The sequence below is a fragment of the Bos indicus genome, chromosome 22, assembly GCF_029378745.1.
Source record: "Bos indicus isolate NIAB-ARS_2022 breed Sahiwal x Tharparkar chromosome 22, NIAB-ARS_B.indTharparkar_mat_pri_1.0, whole genome shotgun sequence".
NCBI lineage: Eukaryota > Metazoa > Chordata > Mammalia > Artiodactyla > Bovidae > Bos > Bos indicus.
In genome coordinates this window covers 50434796-50456525 of record NC_091781.1, presented here as the reverse complement: position 1 = coordinate 50456525, position 21730 = coordinate 50434796, and the positions used below count along the sequence as shown (strand labels likewise).

The window sequence follows — 21730 nt, the reverse complement described above, 5'->3', positions numbered from 1 at the left end:
GGCTGATCCTGTGTTTGATGCCTTTTTAGATGCTTTGTTGCATCTTTGCTACCATTAGATCTAGTAACACTTCTCTTTGAGAACCTAGGGATGCTTGTGGTTTGACATGGAACCTGTGAGTTATGCAAGCCCAGAGCAATGGAGTGGGTGGTGGGCCCTGATTCCCCCAGGAGTGGAGGCACCCCCTCCCTAGGGCTCCGGGGGTTGACAGAGAGGCTGGGGCTCCCCCAGGAGCCGTCTGCCATTGGCAGTCAGCATCTACTTCTTGCCCGCTGTAGGAGCCTGGGGGCAAGCCTTACTCTCAGGACCTGTCTCGGAGCCCACAGAGCCTCAGCGACACAGGCTATTCCTCTGACGGCATCTCCAGCTCGCAGAGCGAGATCACCGGTATTGTGCGGCAGGAGGTGGAGCAGCTGGACAGCGCCGGGGTGACGGGGCCCCGCCCACCCAGCCCCTCGGAGCTCCACAAGGTGGGGAGTAGCATGCGGCCTTCGCTGGAGGCCCAGGGCCCGGCGCCCAGTGTCGAGCGGAGCAGGCCACCGAGCGGCAGTGCCGAGGAGCAGAAGCGGCGGCCCCACTCTTTGTCCATCATGCCCGAGGCCTTCAACTCCGATGAGGAGCTGGAGGAGATCCTGGAGGAGGAAGAAGACTCCACAGAGTGGGGGCGCCGGGGGGAGCAGCAGGATGCAGCCGAGTCCTCCGACGACTTCGGGAGCCAGCTGAGGCACGACTACGTGGAGGACAGCAGTGAAGGTGGCCTGTCCCCGCTCCCGCCCCAGCCCCCGGCCCGGGCGGCAGACCTGACCGACGAGGAGTTCATGCGGCGGCAGATCCTGGAGATGAGCGCGGAGGAAGACAACCTGGAGGAGGACGAGGCCGCCCCCGCCAAACACGCCTCCCAGAAGGGTGGCCCCCGGCCCCGGCCCGAGCCCAGCCAAGAGCCGGGAGCACTGCCCAAGAGGCGCCTGCCCCACAACGCCACCACGGGCTACGAGGAACTGCTGTCCGAGGGAGGCCCTGCAGAGGACGTAGACGGCACTGCTGGGGCCCTGCAGGGTGGGCTCCGCCGCTTCAAGACCATCGAGCTCAATAGCACGGGCAGCTACGGCCATGAGCTGGACATGGGCCCAGGCCCCGACCCCAGCCTGGACCGGGAGCCAGAGTTGGAGATGGAGAGCCTGACAGGCTCGCCCGAGGACCGCTCCCGTGGGGAGCACTCATCCACGCTGCCAGCCTCCACGCCCAGCTACACGTCGGGCACCTCGCCCACTTCCCTGTCCTCGCTGGAGGAGGACAGCGACAGCAGCCCCAGCCGCCGGCAGCGGCTGGAGGAAGCCAAGCAGCAGCGCAAGGCCCGGCACCGCTCGCATGGGCCCCTGCTGCCCACCATCGAGGACTCCTCGGAGGAGGAGGAGCTGCGGGAGGAGGAGGAGCTGCTGCGGGAGCAGGAGAAGATGCGGGAGGTGGAGCAGCAGCGCATCCGCAGCACGGCCCGCAAGACCCGGCGGGACAAGGAGGAGCTGCGGGCCCAGCGGCGGCGTGAGCGCTCCAAGACCCCGCCCAGCAACCTGTCGCCCATCGAGGACGCCTCGCCCACGGAGGAGCTGAGGCAGGCGGCCGAGATGGAGGAGCTCCATCGCTCCTCCTGTTCCGAGTACTCGCCCTCACCTTCCCTGGACTCGGAGGCTGAGGCCCCGGAGGGGGGCCCCGGCCGGCTCTACAAGTCGGGCAGCGAGTACAACCTGCCCACCTTCATGTCCCTCTACTCTCCAACCGAGACCCCCTCGGGCAGCGCCACAACCCCCAGCTCCGGCCGGCCCCTCAAGAGCGCTGAGGAGGCCTATGAGGAGATGATGCGGAAGGCCGAGCTGCTTCAGCGGCAACAGGGCCAGGCGGCAGTGGGCCGCGGGCCCCACAGTGGTCCCTCTCAGCCCGTAGCTCCCCGGGCTCAGGGTTCCTTTGAATACCAGGACAGCCCAGACCGCGACTACAGTGGGGTTGCTCAGCCGGCCGCGGAGGGCACGCCAGCCGGCTTGGGAGCAGCCGTGTACCAGGAGATCCTCCAGACGTCCCAGAGCATCGCCCGAATGCACCAGGCCTCCTCGCGGGACATGGCCTTTGCTGAGGACAAGAAGAAGGAGAAGCAGTTTCTGAACGCCGAGAGCGCGTACATGGACCCGATGAAACAGAATGGCGGCCCACTCACCCCTGGTACCAGTCCCACCCAGCTCGCTGCCCCTGTGTCTTTCGCCACCTCCACCACCTCAGACAGCAGCGGGGGCCGAGTTATCCCTGATGTCCGTGTGACTCAGCATTTTGCAAAAGAGCCTCAGGACCCCGTCAAGCTGCACAGCACTCCTGCCTCCCCCAGCTCCACCTCCAAGGAAGTAGGCATAGGCTTTGCCCAGGGCCTCGGAGCCTCGGCCTCCGTGGCTGTGACCCCTAGTCCGGCTGGCCTGCCACGAGGGTACATGGCTCCGACTTCCCCAGCAGCCTCGGAGCGTAGCCTTTCACCCTCTTTCGCTGGCCATGGCTATGGACAGAGCCCGGCCACTGCAAACTATGGGTCTCAAACTGAGGAGCTACCCCAAGCCCCCCGTGGCCCAGCTGTCAGTGGGCGGGCTACCAGAGAGAAGCCCCTGGGCATGAGTGAGGGTGAGAGTGGCCCCCCACAGACCTCCGGGGGATATCCCTACTTTGCGGGCTCCAGCCCCCCTCTTTCTCCATCTTCTCCCTCAGAGAGTCCCACATTCTCCCCTGGCAAGCTGGGCCCAAGGGCCACCGCAGAGTTCTCTACACAGACGCCAAGCCTGACCCCTGCCTCGGACACACCACGGAGCCCTGGTGCCCCTGCACCGACACCCACGGTGGCTCAGGGCACACAAACGCCACATCGACCCAGCACGCCTCGCCTGGTATGGCAGCAGTCCTCTCAGGATGCCCCGTTCATGGTTATCACCCTGGCATCAGATGCCTCCAGCCAGACCAAGATGGTCCATGCCAGTGCCTCCACTTCCCCAGTGTGCTCACCTGTTGACACCCAGCCCATCACCCACAGCTACAGCCAGACAACACCTCCAAGTGAGTCTCAGCCCGCTGAGCCACCTGGGCCCCCTGGCTTCCCGAGGGCACCCAGCGCTGGTGCAGATGGGCCCCTGGCAGTGTATGGCTGGGGCGCCCTGCCTGCTGAGAACATCTCCTTGTGCCGGATCTCCTCCGTCCCTGGAACGTCTAGGGTTGAGCCTGGCCCCAGAGCCCCGGGCAGTGCCGTGGTAGACCTTCGCACTGCCGTCAAGCCCACGCCCATCATCCTCACCGACCAGGGCATGGACCTGACCTCTCTGGCCGTGGAAGCGAGGAAGTACGGCCTGGCTCTGGATCCAGTCCCAGGACGCCAGTCAACTGCTGTGCAGCCTCTGGTGATCAACCTCAATGCCCAGGAGCAGACACATGCCTTCCTCAGCACCGCCACCACCGTGAGCATCACCATGGCCTCCTCTGTGCTCATGGCTCAGCAGAAGCAGCCTGTGGTCTATGGAGACCCCTTCCAGAGCCGGCTTGACTTTGGCCAGGGTGCAGGGAGCCCAGTGTGCCTGGCCCAGGTCAAGCAGGTAGAGCAGGCCGTCCAGACCGCGCCGTATCGTGGTGGGCCTCGGGGAAGACCCCGGGAGACTAAGTTTGCCAGGTATAACCTGTCCAACCAGGTAGCACCTCTGGCCAGAAGGGACGTTTTGATCACTCAGGTGGGCCCGGCCCAAAGTGTTGGCCTCAAGTCGGGCCCAGTGCCAGAGCCCGGTACTGAACCCCATCGGGCCGCCCCTACAGAGCTGCGGTCGCACGCCCTGCCAGGCGCCAGGAAGCCGCACACAGTGGTAGTGCAGGTGGGCGAAGGTGCAGCAGGCACGGTGAGCACACTGCTCCCAGAGGAGCCGGCAGGGGCCCTAGACCTCACGGGGATGAGGCCAGAGAGCCAGCTGGCATGCTGTGACATGGTCTACAAGTTCCCGTTTGGCAGCAGCTGCACGGGCAGCTTCCGCGCCACCCCAAGTGCACCTGAGAGGAGTGTGGCAGAAGTTGCCCCACCTGGCCAAAGCAGCGGCCCCTTCTACAGTCCCCGGGACCCAGAACCTCCCGAGCCCCCCACCTACCGGGCGCAGGTGATCGGGGCACCCGGCCCCCATGACGAGCAGAGGCCCTACCCACAGGGCCTCCCTGGCAGGCTGTACTCCTCTATGTCTGACACTAATCTGGCTGAGGCCGGCCTAAACTATCATGCCCACAGGTTTGGGCAGCTCTTCCAGGGCCCAGGGCGAGACTCAGCCATGGACCTCAGCTCCTTGAAGCACTCCTACAGCCTGGGCTTTGCAGATGGCCGCTACCTTGGGCAGGGCTTGCAGTACGGTTCATTCACTGACCTGCGTCACCCCACAGACCTTTTGACTCACCCGCTTCCCATGCGGCGCTACAGCTCAGTGTCAAACATCTACTCGGACCACAGGTATGGCCCACGGGGAGATGCAGCTGGCTTCCAGGAGGCCAGCCTGGCCCAGTACAGCGCCACCACAGCGCGTGAGATAAGTCGTATGTGTGCGGCCCTCAACTCCATGGACCAGTATGGAGGGAGGCACGGCAGCGGTGTTGGGGGCCCCGACCTCATGCAGTATCAGCCCCAGCCCGGGCTCAGTGCCCCACAGGGCCTGGCTCCCCTGAGACCTGGCCTCCTTGGGAACCCCACCTTCCCAGAGGGCCAGGGTAGTCCTGGAAGCCTGGCCCAGTACCGGCCTACAGCTGGCCAGGCCGCAGCAGTCAGACAGCTGCTGCCATCCACAGCCACCGTGCGGGCGGCCGATGGCATGATCTACTCGACCATCAATACTCCAATTGCTGCAACACTGCCCATCACCACGCAGCCTGCCTCAGTCCTGCGACCCATGGTGCGTGGCGGCATGTACAGGCCTTACCCACCCGGTGGAGTCGCAGCCGTGCCACTTGCCAGCCTGACGCGCATGCCTGTGATTGCCCCGCGCGTACCTCTCGGGCCCACGGGGCTGTACCGATACCCTGTACCAAGTAGATTCCCCACCCCTGCCAGTGTTCCACCCACTGAGGGTCCTGTCTACCTGGGGAAGCCGGCTGCTGCCAAGGGCCCAGGGACTGGGGGGCCCCCCAGGCCAGAGCTGCCTGCCGGGGCTGCTCGGGAAGAACCCCTTTCCACAGCACCCCCTGCTGCTGCCAAGGAGACGGGAGCAGCCCCAGCCCTGGGGGCGGGCCAGAAGCCGCTGGGAGAGGCCACTCCCGGCGGTGGCGGCGGGGCCCTGGGCCGGCCGGGGCTCGAGAAGGAGGATGCCTTGCCGGAGGAGAGGCAGCGTAAGCAGCAGGAGCAGCTGCTGCAGCTGGAGCGAGAGAGGGTGGAGCTGGAAAAGCTGCGGCAGCTGCGGCTGCAGGAGGAGCTAGAGCGGGAGCGCGTGGAGTTGCAGCGGCACCGTGAGGAGGAGCAGCTGCTGGTGCAGCGGGAGCTGCAGGAGCTGCAGACCCTCAAGCATCACGTGCTGCAGCAGCAGCAGGAGGAGCGGCAGGCACAGTTCGCCCTGCAGCGGGAGCAGCTGGCCCAACAGCGCCTGCAGCTGGAGCAGATCCAGCAGCTGCAGCAGCAGCTGCAGCAGCAGCTGGAGGAACAGAAGCAGCGGCAGAAGCCACCCTTCCCCATGGCCTGTGAGGCACCTGGCAGAGGGCCACCCCCGGCTGCCCCAGAGATGGCCCAGAATGGCCAATACTGGCCACCCCTGACCCATGCAGCCTTCATCGCCGTGCCCGAGGGGTCCGGGCAGCCGCGTGAGCCCATGCCGCACCGTGGTCTCCCCAGCTCTGCCTCGGACATGTCGCTGCAGACGGAGGAGCCGTGGGAGGTGGGCCGCAGTGGTGGCCTCAAGAAGCGGCACTCCATGCCACGCCTGCGGGATGCGTGCGAGCCGGAGTCGGGGCCTGAGCCCTGCGGGGTCAGGAGGATCGCGGACAGCAGCGTGCAGACGGACGAGGAGGATGGAGAGGGCCGCTATCTTCTGACCCGACGGCGCCGGGCGCGGCGGAGCACCGACTGCAGCGTGCAGACCGACGACGAGGACAGCGCCGAGTGGGAGCAGCCCGTGCGCCGCCGTCGGTCCCGTCTCTCCCGCCACTCAGACTCTGGCTCTGACAGCAAGCACGATGCCACGGCCTCCTCCTCCGCTGCTGCCCCCACCACGAGGGCCACGAGCAGCGTGGGCATCCAGACCATCAGTGACTGCTCTGTGCAGACAGAGCCTGACCAGCTACCCCGAGTCTCTCCAGCCATTCACATCACAGCCGTCACTGACCCCAAGGTGGAGATCGTCAGGTACATATCGGCGCCCGAGAAGACTGGGCGCGGTGAGAGCCTGGCCTGCCAGACGGAGCCAGAGGGGCAAGCCCAGGGCGTGGCCGGGCCGCAGCTCATGGGGCCGACCGCCATCAGTCCCTACCTGCCTGGCATCCAGATCGTCACCCCAGGGCCCCTGGGCAGATTTGAAAAAAAGAAGCCGGATCCCCTGGAGATCGGATACCAGGCCCACCTGCCCCCGGAGTCCCTCTCTCAGCTCGTGAGCCGCCAGCCTCCCAAGTCCCCCCAGGTCCTCTACTCACCAGTCTCCCCTCTGTCCCCACACCGGCTCCTGGACACCTCCTTTGCTTCCAGTGAGAGGCTGAACAAGGCTCACGTGAGTCCCCAGAAGCACTTCACAGCTGACAGCGCTTTCCGCCAGCAGACGCTGCCGCGCCCCATGAAGACCCTGCAGCGCTCCCTGTCCGACCCTAAGCCCCTCAGCCCCACCGCCGAGGAGTCTGCCAAAGAGAGGTTCCCCCTCTACCAGCACCAGGGGGGACTGGGTAGCCAGGTATGGGCACCGGGGCTGGGCCAGGGTGGGACAGGGGTCTCGGCCTAGCCTGGGGGGCCCCACAGGGAGGGGCATCTCCTGGGGTGGGGGTGGAGTCACCTCCAGCTCCAGAGGCCCAGAGCTAGAAGTCGAGAGTCGGAGGCACATTGGGTCCATATCTGGTGGAGCCCACAGCCCAGCAAGGTGATCCTGGGCAAGACAAACTCACACTTGGGCCCCCGCGGCCATCCAGACCCTGCTGGAAACTTCAGCTCCTCCCTAGAGCTGCCTCTTCACGGCCCACAGCTGGCCTAGGCTCTGCCGCTTCCTCCTTGTGGCCTCCTCAGCTCTCCCATCTGGCCTGTGCCCCTCCTAGTGCAAACCTCTTCTCTGGATTTTTCCTGGGAAAATGAGTAACATGGACCTGGCTGGGCTGCTTCCCAGTCCCCAGCTCCAGCCTGGCTCCCCTTGCCCCACACTAAGCCCCAGCCCCCTGAACTACCCTTCAGGGCCCATCCCTGTAGGTTGCAGTGTGCACTCCACCTCATCTTGTCCCGTGGCCACATCCAACCCTCAGCGAATCTGTTCACACACCTGTCTGCTCCCCTAGATAGCAGCTCCTTGTCTGTGACTTTAGTTGCCAGTGATGTCCTGGAACTGTGAGAGAGGGCCTGGCGTGTTGGGAAGATGGGGATGGCTAGGGCCTGACACCAAGGACTTTGAATGCCAGGCTAGGAGGGGAGGGCTTTTCTCAAAGGCCCTTGAAGCTTCTGGATGTTTCAGGCAGGTGAGACAGGACGAGATGAGTATCTTAGGAAGCTTCCTGGGCAGAATGTGGGCAGGTGGACTGAAGGAAGCACCTGTACAGTGGCCCTGGGGAGAGCCTGGAGGAGCCAGAGGCGTTGTGAGGTATACTTCTGGGTAGGATACAGAGAGGGGAGAGGTGAGGCCTCAATGGGTGGGGTTGTGTAGGAGAGCCCTAGGGTATGCAGCCCAGAGGGGAGGGGGTGCGATACTGAGTCAGTGCTGGCAGGGAGGGCAGGACAGAGAGGCGGGGGTCCTGCCTCCACACAAGGGTCAGCACAGAGGTCCCGTGCACTGGGCGCTCTACCGTGAGCACTCATGGTGTGTGGTCAAAATGACAAGCAATGGACAACAGCGTGAGGAATTCAAAGAGGAAAATTTGTTCCATTCCCTCAAAGGCCACCCTTCGTCCTGAGGTTTAGGGACACATTAGCATTTCCTTTAGGACACGTGTTGAAAGCAGGTTGAGAGTTGCTTGGCAAGTCCAGTGTTAGTCCCCAGTGTATTTGGGGGTTTGGGTGGGCCATAAAACCCAGAGGCCAGGGAGCTAGAGACAGTTGGAGGGCAAAGCTTCTGGCAGGGTGGACCTTGCGGCAACACAGAATAAGCAGGTGAACAGGGCCCCACGGAGCGCACATTAGGGAGCCCGGACCAGGAAACTAAGGAGCCAGAGATACGATTGCAGAGGCCCTCGAGGGATCTGGCAGCCTCAGAGTGTGGGGCCTGACGGGGATGTGGAGGAAGCTGGGGCCAGGTGGAGAGCATGGCCTGGCAGAGGGTGATATAGGGCTGCAGGGGAGGAGACTGCAAACAGACAGCTGAACTGCCTTTCACTTGAGAGAGGAGAAAGGCAGGAGGCAGAAAAGAGCCTGCAGCCCCTGACTTTGTCAGCATGCACTCCTGACCACGACCCTCTAGGGAACCCAGTGGGCCCAAGACTCTCTCCACTCCTGTCCATGGCCCTCCGCTGCCCTTGGTGCCTGCTCAGACCCACACCCAGAGCCAAATTTGTACTCTCCTGCCCTCAGTACACTCAGTGGGATGCAGAAGGTGCTAAGCCCACTGGAGATGAGCAGGGGTTCTCAGAGCTGCTGGGGGCCAGGCCAGTACTGGGTATCAGCCAGAGGGGCCTCTGCTCCTTCCTCCCCTCCCACTGCCCTGAGCTCTGGGAAGGAAAAGGCCCATAAAACAATCACAGGTCCTCCTTCCAAGGCCATTGGGTGGGCAGGGCAGGCCTCGAGGCTGCCTGGAGAACCAGGGCGTTGACCCCGGCCAGGCCAGGGCTTTTCTACCCCGTGCCCCAGCAAGCCACCCACACCTTGGGTCTCAGTGCTGCCCGCCCTTCCCTCTGTCTCAGGTGTCGGCGCCGCCGCCCAACGGCCTGGTCCGCAAGGTGAAGCGGACGCTGCCCAGCCCCCCTCCAGAGGAGGCTCACCTGCCCCTGGCTGGCCAGGCTGCTCCCCCGCAGCTGTATGCAGCCAGCCTGCTGCAGCGCGGGCTGGGGGGGCCTGCCGCTGTCCCCGCCACCAAGGCCAGCCTACTCCGGGAGCTTGACCGGGACCTACGGCTGGTGGAGCATGAGTCCACCAAGCTGCGCAAGAAGCAGGCGGAGCTGGACGAGGAGGAGAAGGAGATCGACGCCAAGCTCAAGTACCTGGAGCTGGGCATCACCCAGCGCAAAGAGTCTCTGGCCAAAGACCGGGGTGGCCGGGACTACCCACCTTTGCGTGGTCTCAGCGAGCATCGCGACTACCTGTCGGACAGTGAGCTCAACCAGCTGCGGCTCCAGGGCTGTGCCACCCCGGCTGGCCAGTATGCGGAGTTCCCTGTCACTGCCGCCGCCCCTGCTACTCCCTCCGGCTCCGCTGCTTTCCAGCCGCCCCGGTTCCCACCTCCAGCGCCACTGTACCCTGCAGGCAGCGCTGGGCCAACTCAGAATGGATTCACAGCCCACCAGGCACCCACCTACCCTGGTCCCAGCACATACCCAGCACCTGCTTTTCCTCCCGGCACCAGTTACCCTGCTGAGCCTGGCCTGCCCAGCCAGCAAGCGTTCCGTCCCCCGGGCCATTATACAGCCCAGACGCCCCTGCCAACCACACAGACCACCCTTTTCCCAGCCCCGGCTGACAGCCGTGCCCCCCACCAGAAGCCGCGCCAGACATCACTGGCCGACTTGGAGCAGAAAGTGCCCACTAACTACGAGGTGATCGCCAGCCCCGTCGTGGCCATGTCTTCAGCTCTGTCGGAAACCAGCTACAGCGGCCCTGGCCCCGCCGCCAGCAGCAGCTACGAACAGGGCAAGGCTCCCGAGCTGCCACGGGTCAGTGACCGCAGCAGTGTGAGCCTGAGCCCAGCCCCCATCTACTCCTCTGACTCACACTACACCAGCCTGGAGCAGACTGTCCCCCGGAACTACGTGATGATTGATGACATCAGCGAACTGACCAAGGACAGCACCTCCACTGCCCCCGAGAGCCAGCGCTTGGAGCCCCTGGGGCCAAGCAGCAGTGGGCGTCCAGCGAAAGAGCCAGGAGAACCAGGGGTCCTTGAGGGGTCTGCACTGCCCTGCTGCTACACCAGAGGGGAGGAAGAATCCGAGGAAGACTCTTACGAGCCCCGTGGTAAGAGTGGCCACCACCGGGGTGTGGAGAGCAATGGCCGACCAGCCAGCACGCACTATTACAGCGACAGCGACTACAGACACAGCACTCGAGCGGACAAGTATAGTCCAGGCCCTGCGGGGCCCAAGCACCCCTCTAAGAGCCTGGCCCCAGCTGCCGTCCCCTCGAAGCGCAGCAAGCACCGGAAGCAGGGAATGGAGCAAAAGATCTCCAAGTTCTCACCTATCGAAGAGGCCAAGGATGTGGAGTCAGACCTGGCTTCCTACCCCTCCTCTGCAGTCAGCAGTAGCCTGGCTTCTCGGGGAAGGAAGTTCCAGGACGAAATCACCTATGGGCTCAAGAAGAACGTGTATGAGCAGCAGCGGTATTACGGGGTGTCCAGCCGGGACCCAGCGGAGGAGGATGACCGCATGTATGGTGGGAGCAGCAGGTCCCGGGGGGCACCTGCATACAGCGGGGAGAAGCTGTCCAGCCACGACTTCGGGGGCCGGGCCAAGGGATACGAGCGGGAACGGGAGGCTGTGGAGCGACTTCAAAAAGCGGGCCCCAAGCCCTCATCTCTGAGCATGGCCCACAGCCGGACCCGGCCCCCCATGCGGAGCCAGGCCTCTGAAGAAGAGAGCCCCGTCAGCCCCTTGGGGCGGCCCCGCCCTGCTGGGGGCCCTCTTCCCCCCGGGGACACCTGCCCACCATTCTGCTCCAGCCACTCCATGCCTGACGTCCAGGAGCACGTCAAGGAGGGACCGCGGTCCCACTCATATAAGCGTGACGAGGGCTACATCCTGGATGATGCCCACTGCGTAGTTTCCGACAGCGAAGGTAATGGCAGCTGGGGGTGATGTCTGCGGATGCTCAGCACCTGGGGGGCCTTGCCTACCCGTGGGGTCCTGAGCCCTGAGGTGTCCCAGCAGGGCCGGGCCAGGTGCCTCACCTGGTGGGCCCTGCTGCTGGCTGCCCTTCCTCCTGCTCCGCCTGTGCCCTGGCCCCAGCGGTGGGGGGGGGCTGGGGGCCTGGCGTTAACGCTTGTGGCTGTGGCGCCCACTCTGTTTTCCTTGCATGGCTTCAGCTGGGCCAGCCCCCTGCGGCCAGCCCGGGGGTTGACCGTGTTCTGTTTTTGGTCTCTGAAGCGTATCACCTGGGCCAGGAGGAGACAGACTGGTTTGATAAGCCCCGGGATGCCCGCTCTGACCGGTTCAGGCACCATGGGGGCCACGCAGTCTCCTCCTCCTCCCAGAAGCGAGGCCCTGCCAGGCACGGCTACCACGACTACGATGAGCCCCCCGAGGAGGGCCTGTGGCCACACGATGAGGGTGGCCCCGGCCGCCACGCCTCAGCCAAGGAACACCGACACCACGGTGACCACGGGCGGCACTCGGGCCGCCACGCCGGCGAGGAGCCGAGCCGACGGGCTGCCAAACCACACGTTCGGGACGTGGGTCGCCATGAGGCCCGGCCTCACCCGCAGCCCAGCCCTGCCCCGGCCGTGCAGAAGAAAGGTCAGCCTGGGTACCCCAGCTCCGCCGAATACTCACAGCCATCCCGTGCCCCATCAGCATACCATCACTCTTCTGAGAGCAAGAAGAGCTCCCGACAGGCCCACCCTGGGCCCGCGGCGCTGCAGCCAAAGCTAGAATCCCAACCGCAGCCTCAAGGCCGGCAGGCAGCCCCAGGGCCACAGCCGTCCCAGCCGCCGCCATCCAGGCAGATGCCCTCGGCAACAGCGTCGCGCCAGCCGCAGACACAGCCGCAGCCACAGCAAGGTCTTGGGCTGCAGCCTCCGCAGCAGGCCCCGTCGCAGGCACGGCTGCAGCAGCAGGGCCAGCCAGCTGCCCGGGGTCCGGCCTCTGCTGCCAGCCAGTCAGCAGGGAAGCCTCAGGCAGGCCCCCCGACAGCCACAGGCCCCCAGCCGTCAGGACCAGTAAGTAGGGCTCCGGCACATGGATCCCCTGCAGGGTGGATGCTGGGACCGCAGCTTGGATGGGCCCTGGGTTCCAGGCTGGGCAGAGTGGATGGACAGTAGCTCAGCTGTGTTCTGTGTTTTGCAGCCACGGGCAGAGCAGGCGAACAGCTCTAAAGGGACAGCCAAAGCGCCCCAGCAGGGGAGGCCTCCTCAGGCCCAGCCACCACCAGGACCTGGCCCTGCAGGTGAGCCTGCCTTTGGGCACCCTTGGCTATCACCCAGAGTACCTGGGCTGCCCTCTTCCTACGCTGACTGGGACCCTGAGCTTCCCCACACTGCGTGCTGTCACTGGTTCCTGAGAAGTGCCCAGTGCAGCACTGCAGGCGTCCCCAGCAGAAACGAGCCCGGGGTTAGAATTAGCCAATGGGTCACCAGCACGGGGGACTTAGGGCCCAGGCAGCTCCGAATGGAGAGCCTGGAAGGGGCTGGTGAGCACAGTGCCACGACCTAGCTCCTTATTTTCCTTCCTCCCTCCTCCCTTTCTTTTCCTGCCTTTCCCTTCCTTGCTCCTTCTTTATCGTCCTCAACTTCTTTCTTTTTTTTGCTTCTTCACACCTCTTTTCTTCCTGTTCTTACCTTCCTCTCTTGATTTCTCTGTCATCCTCCTCACCTTTCATTGCACAGGGCACCTGTGTTGCCATTACTTGCCTGCTCAGACTCTGAAGAGCCGGTCCAGGCACGGCTCATGATGGTGGCTTCTTTCCCCCTAGGCGTGAAGGCTGGAGCCAAGCCTGGAGGGACCCCAGGGGCTCCTGCCGGCCAGCCAGGTGCCGAAGGGGAGAGCGTGCTCTCCAAGATCCTCCCCGGTGGGGCCGCGGAGCAGGCCGGCAAGCTGACGGAAGGTAAGCAGTGCCTACGGCCGGGTCCGTGGTGGGCGGTGCTCACGGGCCCTACCGTGGCAGAGTTCGGGTCTGGGGAATGGTTCCGGGCTGGGCCACCCGGGCACGGGCCAGCCCAAGGGTGCACCTGCTGCTGCCTAGTTATTCTGAAGGCAGTCCCTGCCCCTCAGGCCAAGCTTGGCTTTGCACCAAATGGCCTTGACTAGGAGGAAGCCTTGCCCACTTTCCTGACACCTCTCTCCTTTCTCCTGTGTCACAGCTGTGTCTGCTTTTGGTAAAAAATTCTCCTCCTTCTGGTGACCATGCCCTCAGGGTGAGTATGAGCCTCCTGTACCCACCTTCCCCTGGGAAAGGCCTGAGGCACTGGACTTTGGGGAGGTCTTCTGGGAGGAGCATGGTCTTCAGTGATGCGGAAGCATTCACTGAAGCATTCACTTCAGGAGCGGGTGATGTGGTCAGAGCTGCAGTGAGTGTAGGAGGAGGAAAGGGAGGAGGGGCCCTCTGCACAGAGGGCCCAACATGGGGCCTATACAGTAGAGATCCCCAGCTAAGGGAAGCCAGGGCCAGCTTCCCTTTGTCCTTTTCCAGCATCCCAGCCCCTGACAGGGTTCTGAGAGCTACGCGTTGACATTAGGTTGTAGGGGGTGCCACAGGGGTGCAGCTCGTCCCAGCCCTCCCTTGTGTATACTCCACAGGCTCTTGAAGAAATGAAGGGAGATGATATCATTGCTGTGGAAAAATCTCTGGAGCCAGAGGCCTGGGCGCAGCTCTGGACTCTGCGTATAACAGTGAGTATCAGGACCAGGCTGGGCTGGGCGGAGGAGGAGGTGAAGGGCCCAGGCCTCCGACCTAGCTTCTGCAAGTGTGAACTAGGAGGGGCCTACGGGAGCTTCCTTCAGCTGGGACAGGCCCAGCAGCTACCTGGAGGCAGAAACAACTGAGCTGGCTGAGATGACTCAGGTAGTAACCTCAGGAAAGGGCCGGGCAACCAACTGTGCCCCACAACTGGGGCTCCATACACTGGGCGCTGATTCCAGAGCCCCATCTCTGAGGCCTAGTGCTGGTCACTTTGTTCCAGATGTTCAGATGAAGCTGGAGTCCCCAAACCCTGTAGAGTTAGCAGTCCTCAGTGTGACGTCAAAATAAAATTGACCTCACAGTTGCAAGAGGGACATGAAGAATGAGCGGAGAGGTGGATGGGAAAGGGACAGAGAGTCAGGGGAGGACACCCAGACGGGAGTCTCAGCTCCAGACCAGGTCAGCCCAGGAAGAGAGCAGAAGGGCCTCAGGACGGGGGCCCTGGCTCTTGCTGGGCTGTGGTGATCAAAGCAGGATCAGAAGCCTGGACCTAGAGCCTTCTCTGGCCCTGGCCTTGCCTCTGGGCAGGCAAGAGGAAGTGGTACCTCCTGCAGGATGGTGGGTAGGGTAGGTTGGCTGTCTGCGTTGCTCTGTGCGAAACCAGGGACTACCTCCTCGAATTCCATAGCCTTAGGGTCCTCTTCCTACCCCTCCTTTGCCACTTCTGCTGCTAAGAGTACAGAGGTATGGGTGCTTCTCATGGTGGGCAGTCATGTGGGTGGCAGGGCCAGGTGCTCAACAGTCAAATCACAAGGGAGCCCTGGGACCAGCCAGGGCCTTTGCCCGGGCCTGGCCTGCTTGTAGGAAGGAGTGAGATCGAAAGGTCACCTGTCTCTGGAGGACCAGTGGGGAGACTGGAAAGGTCCAGTTCCCATCCATTTATTCATTTATTCAGTAAGTGTTTGTCAGGTACAAGTAGGTGCTGGGCCCTGTTCTGAAGAGTGCTGAGGATCCAGCAGAGAACAGGACTGGGTCCCTGCCCTCTGAAGCTGGCAGCCTGTTAAGAGGAGCAGAGAAGAAATAAGTTAAAAAAAAATGAGAAGGTAATTTCTGGGGTATCCCTGGAGGTCCAGTGGTTAAGATTCTGCACTTCCAATGCAGGGGGTGCATGTTCGATCCCTGGTCAAGGAACTAAGATCCCACATACCACAGAGCATGGCCAAAAATGTTAAATAAAATGAAATTGAGTCCTTAAGTAAAAAGAAAATATTTTTTAAAATGAGAAGCATATGAATCTATAAAAAAAGTCTTAAAAAAAAAAAAGGAATTTCTGAAGGTTTTAAGTGTTCTAAAGGCAGTTATGGCTCAGAGGGGTCTACTCTAGAGAAGGTGGTTAGTAACAGGTAAGGCTCAAGCAGGGAGAAGAGGCTGCTGTGGAATGTGCCCAGGTGAGGGAACGGCACCTGCAGAGCCTCCAATGAGACAGACAGACTTCAGGGACAGACAGAAGGCCGGTACAGTCGGAGCCATAGAGGAGGGGAGAGTGTCCAAGGGTGTAGTCGGAGGAGCCAGCTGGGCTGGGCTTTGCAGGCCAAAGTGGAGAGCCCAGAATTTGTTCCAAGGAGACTAGTCACAGCGCAGCACTCCAGTGTTCATCCCGCCTTCAGCCCCAGGGCAGCGGACTCCCTGTTGCCTTCCTGCTCCACCACATGTTTTCTCTGAGTTGCCCTGGAACAGAGGTGAAATGGCAATTTGTGTTGAAGGAAGGGGAGGTAGGGGCAGCTCGGGACCAGGCCCATGGCAGGATCTGCCTCGGGTGTAGGGCCAGGGCTGTGTCACTGGGGAGCAAAAGGAGCCACTGGCGTGGCTTCGTCCCACGTTCTGCCCCGTGACGTGCATGGGCCACTGAAGCCACTGACTGTGGACTTCAAGGAGTCTCCCTCAAGGTCTGGCATCCAGCTGATGGGGCCAAGCGGTCAGCGCTGCTGTGAGTGTCCATCTCCTGGTGCCTTTTGTGGAGATTTCAGAAGTGGGCTGGGAGAGGCTCGTCATTTTAAACAAAACCCCATCTCCCTCATTCTTTTTTTAAAAAAATTTTTAAAAATAAGTTTATTTGTTTCAAGGTTTACAAATAACACAGGTGCACCTTGTATTTAAAATTGCCATTATAGATGAGAACATGCATACAGAGTCATTTTTGTTTGAGTAATATTTTTAATGTAATAGATTTTAAGATGTGGTGAGGGAGGAATCTGACAGAGATGAATGTGCCAAGCAAAACCACAACTGTGTATCCTTTAAAGCACATCATGGCTCTAAGTACCATGTTGTTAAGGATTCTAATGAGGTGCCATAGACTGTACATCAAATCAGTATTATTTTTCAGTATTATTGTTTTCAGAGCCACATTTTGTTGCTTATTTGCTAGTATTAATCAGTCAAAGGGCACCATTCTTTTTTTTTTTTTTTTGGAAACCAAAGCTGTCTCAGAAATGGCCGATTTAACTTTATAGTAACAAAATAGCACAACACAGACTCTCTCAATACAGATAAATTCACACAGACTGGAGATTATGTATAGTAGATATATATGAAGCAACTTGTGTTAAAGAAATGTCCCTTCGTGGCCAACATGATTCTTCTTTCTTCCTGACCTTCTCTTTATGACCTCAAACCTGCCCCAGCACCCATCTCCTCCACCTCAGTGGGGCTGGGATCCCGTGGGTGTGGAGGAGCCGGGCCATCAGCCTGTGGCTGACAGCTGGAAGGAGGGCGGGCGAGAGGCAGCTGTCCACGGTGCTTGACCAAAATTTTCTCTTTCCTTTTTCCTTCTCTCCTTCCTCCTTTTCTCCTCCAAGCATCTGCAATCTGACAAACCTTCGGCCCAAAGACTCACACGAGGTGGGACGTGGCTGTCGGGCCTCAGTTGAGGACAGGATGTTTTCTAACAGCAGCTGCCGGGGTGAAGCCTGTGCTGGTCACGTGGGACCACTGGACCCGGGTACCCGTGACTGTCTTCCCAGAGACCCTGCTCTCCTCCGGGCGCCACCGTCAAGGCGCAGCCATTGGTGGGAGGGAGGAACGCCCTCTGGAGACCTTGCCACACGGCAGTCTTGCTGCTCTTCCCATAGCTGCCCTCCGCGGCCCGGCCGGCCCAGCCTCCAATGCGTTATACACAGAGTTGGGGCGCACGCTGCCTGTTTTTGATGGATGCTGCCCTCCCTCTACCATGCCAGAAGTTTTTCCACAGCCTTGGAGAGGGGCTTTGACCGAGGGCTGGGGGCCCCAGGCTCCGTTTCCTTCACATTCCAGCTGGCCCAGATCCTTCCGTGGCCACAGGGCCCTGCCCCACCTCATCTTGCCCTCTGGGTGACACCGGAGCAGGTGTCCACGTGGCTAGCGTGGGATTGGGAGAACTTTACAAACGTTAGGACCTAACACTGTCTCATCGCTGAAATCAGAGGCCATAGCACCGAAAAGCAGCGTGGGCGCCGGCTGAGGCTTCTCCCAGCCTTTGGGTGGCCGCGTGCTACCACGCCCGCCGCTATCTTCAAAGCCATTCCCCCCAATCATCATGAGCATCCCAGCGGCCCCTCCATTGTCTCGACCAGCCGGCTCCTCGTTCGTACACCTGGGGATTTCTTTTGATTTCGAGAACAGCCTTAATCATTTCAGTTTGATTTAAGTGTATACCTCATAAACATTGTTCTTTCGTTTCTCCTCCCACCCCTCCTTTCTCTCTTCCCTCTCTCGGCTCACCTCCTTGCCTCTCCCCTCCACCACCACCTTGTGACTGATGGTTTGGTTTCCTCTTTGCTCTGCCCCTGCTCAGCACAGGGAGAATGTTGACTAAGAAGCAATAGTGGGCAGCAGGCCACCAAGAGCACAAGCCCAGGGCAGGGTCTAGGGAGGCCCCTCAGCCCGCCTCTGTTTACCGTGGAACTCCAGTCCTTCTTAAGCCATCACCAGTGGACGTGCTCAAAGCAGAGGGGCCAGGGCTTCTGCCAGCCGAGCGAGGGAAGGGCCCAGAGTCCTGTGCTGGGGTGGGTGGCGCCGTCCAATCCACCCCAGTGGACTGGGCGGGGCTCCTCCCTGAGGCCCTTCCGTCTGGGGCCTCCCTTCATCTTGGGCACAGCCGCAAGTCTCATCTCTAACGTTCTATGCAATGAAATATAAACCCTCAAAGACAACTGTTAATATTTATTAAATTCCATGTTACGTATAAGGAGTTAATTGCGAAGATGCAGTTGAGAAACTGGATAGATCAGCTCATATCCGACCCCTCACTCCCCTCCCCCTCCCCCACTCCCACCGTGTGTGTGAAGTTCTCAGTCTGTGGCATGTTCGACCTGTGGCAGGACTCGCTGCTGCCAAGCAAGTCACCGCCGGTCCCACAGCGGAGCATGCACAGCTCGCAGCCTCTTTGCACGATCTCATCCATTTTAAATGCTCGACCCTCTTGCTTGGAGTTCTTTTTGTCTCAGACCCCCTCCTTCAGGAGTGCTTCTAGCTGACTTCTGCACGAGCTAGTAAGGACAGCCGGAATTGCTGCCCAAGCATGCCAGGCCGCCGGCCCGGCAGTACAAGGCCCCACACACCCTGCGTGTTTCTCTGACCAAGACGTCTCCGGGGAGACACACGGTGGGAGCCCACACAGGATGTGTGCACGTGAACATTTGGAAGGTTGGCTGTGGGATTTCCATCTGTAAGTTGCCCCCCGCCCTTACCCTGGCCCTGAGCCAGAGACATCTGGCTGCCCCTTCCCAGTGGGGCAGTGTTTGAGGGCAGAGCTGGGCTGCCTCTGCAGCCAGAGACAGAAGCCAAGAGTGGGGCCTGCCTGTGTCCTAGGACCCCAGCTCCTGACCATGCCTGATCTGTGCCCCTCCTCTGGCTTGTAAGCTCCAAGGTCTGTGAGCCAGGAGATCTAGGCCGGGACTGGAGGCCAGAGGATGCTCAGGAAGGGCTGGACCTTTGCATTTGTGGCACGGACAGCTGACAGAGTCACTTTGCATCAGAGTGGGTGTTCCTATAGACAGTGGCTTCAAGCGGAGTTTTTTGGGAAGAATCTCAATAACAAGACTTCCAGAAGGTTCTGTGGTGACACTCTCTGCGTCTGTCCCCAGGATCTAAACACCCCACCAGCCCCCATCTCTGGAGCCTCAGCGTCCCACTGCTCATGACTGAGCCAAGCGTGCAGCAGGCACCTGACCCCTCCAGGCCTGGCCTTCCTCCAGAGTTTGCTCCATGCATTTCTCAGGGGTCCGCATTTCTCCTTTCCAAAAAGGTCTACAAGCCCTTTCAGAGAGGGATCCTGGCCCACCTCTGGCAGCTGTGGATGAGATAGGAGGCTATTACCCGCTTTGTTGGGCCTAGGCCCTGCCCTTCTGGATTTGGGCTTCACCCATCCAACGGGACACCTGCCTCATTGCAGAGAGCAGGCCTGGGCTATGTGAGCCCATCTGTGCAAGGGCTGAGGGAGGCCATCATCTGGCCCCTCTGATCACCCAGGGCCAGGTTTTTGTGAGCTGTGCCTAGTGGCTGGATACGTATGTGAGGGACTAATGCAGTGAGCCTCCCCGAAGAAGGCCAAGGGACGGGTCCAGAAGCGGGGAACAGGCAAGGAGATGACAGCAGGCCAGCCCCCATCAAGGCTAGTTTCAGGCTCTCACACATTGACTTTTCAGCAAATCTTTCTGGTCAAGCTCTCTGAGTTGGACATTTCTGACATCTGCCACTCCCTACCCCCCCCAACATATCCACAGGACACATCTGTACCATCACCCCCTTGTGAAGGTGGCTGGAGCAGGCCTCTGGGCCACAGGTGTGCTGGCCCTCATGTAGATACAGCTGTGACTCCAGGGACCAGAGGCTGAGGGACGAGTGTTCGATGCCTTGGGTGCTGGGGAGCACCAAGCACATCTCCACACAGGCAAGGGGATGTCTCTGGGAAGCAGTCCAGGCCTTCTCTATACCCTCCCCTGCCCCAGTGTCATGAGTAAGGGCACTGCCTCCTCTGTCTACTTCAGGGCCCAATGCATTCACAGCGACAACCCCTGCCCCACCATCGCTTAGTCCTTGGGAAGAGACTGTGGTCTCAGGGCCCATGGTGAGAGGCAGCAGTGGCAGCAACTATGTCCTGTCTTCTGGAGCCTGTGGGGAGTTTTCCAGGCCGATCCTTTGCCATGGCAACAAGGCCCTGGCCTGTTGGCCCCTCCCTTGCCCTCGTGCCCCTTCCCCGCACTCTGTAAATACTTGTCGTCATGGACTCCGACAGCGTCAAAGGGACAGGCCTGACCAACTGAAGCACCTCAGAGACATCACCTCTGTCTCCCTGGGTACCAGCAGCCCTGGTGCCATGTGCACTGGGGGGCGCGGGAGAGCCATGGGAGTCGTGAGGTTATTGTGTGTGTGCGCATGTGAACAAGCGTGTGAGCATATGTGTGTGTGTGTCTGCCTCACTCGGCCTCTGGGACCCAATAAGCCCGTCCTCTCTCAGAGCAGCGCCCTGGAGAGTGGTGGCCGCCCCACGCCTTTCCTCTGCTAGCTTCTATGTCTTGTTTTGGGTCCCCCCACACACTCCTTCCCTGCCTCCCTTCTTTCCTCTCTTCCCTTCTTTCCTTCTCTCCTTCTTTCTTTGAGGGGGGAAGAGTGCTGTACAAAGTCAAACAAACAAGTTTACAGTTGTAAGTGCAATGACCGAGTCCTTCACGTGACCTTGTGAACTGTGTGCCGTCCTCTGTGCTCTGTGAGAACTCGTGGTACTTCAGTGTCCCTCCCCCTGTATTGTGACAAGGTAATTCTGTGGTATCAGAATAAAAGGACTTGATATAAACAACCTACAGACTGTCTCTGGGATGGTTTCTGAAATGGGCAGGCGCAGGCAGAGGAACAAATCCCCCAACTGTGACAGCCCCGTGTTTTCACGGTTAAAGGGAAAGAATGAGAAGGCAAAGTTGCGCAAGTACCGGCAAGGCCAGGGCAGAGCTCACAGCAATCTGGCCAAAGACAGTGGGTCCCTCCACAAAGGCAAAGTTTAATGCTTGAACCTGGAGAGAGCAGTTAGTTCACTGGGCAGACTTGTTAATTTTTTTAAGTTTTTTAAATTGGGGTTTAATTACTTTATAGTGTTGTGTTAGTTTCTGCTATACAACAAGGTGAATCAGCTATAAGTATACATATATCCCCCTCCCACCTACCCCCCCTCAAGGGCAGACTGTTGAGGGTACCTCCACAGTCTGCGAGTGTCTGGGGTGCACACTTTTCTGGGGCCTGATTCCTGGGGACGCAAGTGAGCAGGTGCTGCCCCCTGGTGCCACCAACAAGCCCTACACCTGTCTGCCTTGGCTGTGTCCACTCCAACACCCAAACTCTTGGGGGTTACTAGATTCTAGTCCTTCCCCAGACTAGGAAAGCCTTCTTATCAAAGTAACCCTGAGTTTCTAGAAATGTTTAAAAACACAGATACGTAAAAAATAAAAAAAAATAAAAACACAGATACGTGAAAAGAGTGTCAGCCTCACCTCTGGCCTTCCTCAAAGTTAGTATCTTGATGCATGTCTTTCCTTGATGCATGTTTTTCCTTCCTGTGTTTTTCATTTTAAACAGAGCCAGAAGATACAGAAGTTCCTGTTTTCTAGCCTTCTGTTTATTTCTACACGTTCATTCCAGATACCTAGATGTTCATCCTCCAGTGCCCAGCCTCCAGAGAGCTGCACCATGAGTTTACAGCCAGGCTGCTGAAAGTGCCCTCAAAGACAGGTGCTATGTTCCCAGTTTTCCTGTTGTAAACAATGCTGTAGCGAACATCCTCATTTCCAA

At 60.3% G+C, this 21730-nt stretch overlaps 1 protein-coding gene across 3 annotated transcripts in view; it reads left to right on the top strand.

Annotated features, from left to right (window-relative positions):
• The window catches only part of BSN (bassoon presynaptic cytomatrix protein), a 78813-nt gene extending 58062 nt beyond the window's left edge, over positions 1–20751 (top strand). For 2 of the 3 annotated variants that reach the window (XR_011563044.1, XR_011563043.1), the window contains 8 exons: positions 279–6908; positions 9049–11134; positions 11443–12233; positions 12361–12460; positions 12986–13117; positions 13374–13427; positions 13810–13902; positions 16771–20751. Coding sequence is in view for 1 of the 3 variants with exons in the window: in XM_070776690.1 (XP_070632791.1) it covers positions 279–6908; positions 9049–11134; positions 11443–12233; positions 12361–12460; positions 12986–13117; positions 13374–13414 (9780 nt within the window). In the remaining 2 variants the exon portion in view is untranslated. The remainder of the gene's footprint in view (positions 1–278; positions 6909–9048; positions 11135–11442; positions 12234–12360; positions 12461–12985; positions 13118–13373; positions 13428–13809; positions 13903–16770) is intronic. The other variant, XM_070776690.1, reaches the window with a different exon arrangement.
• Positions 20752–21730: the final 979 nt, after the last annotated feature.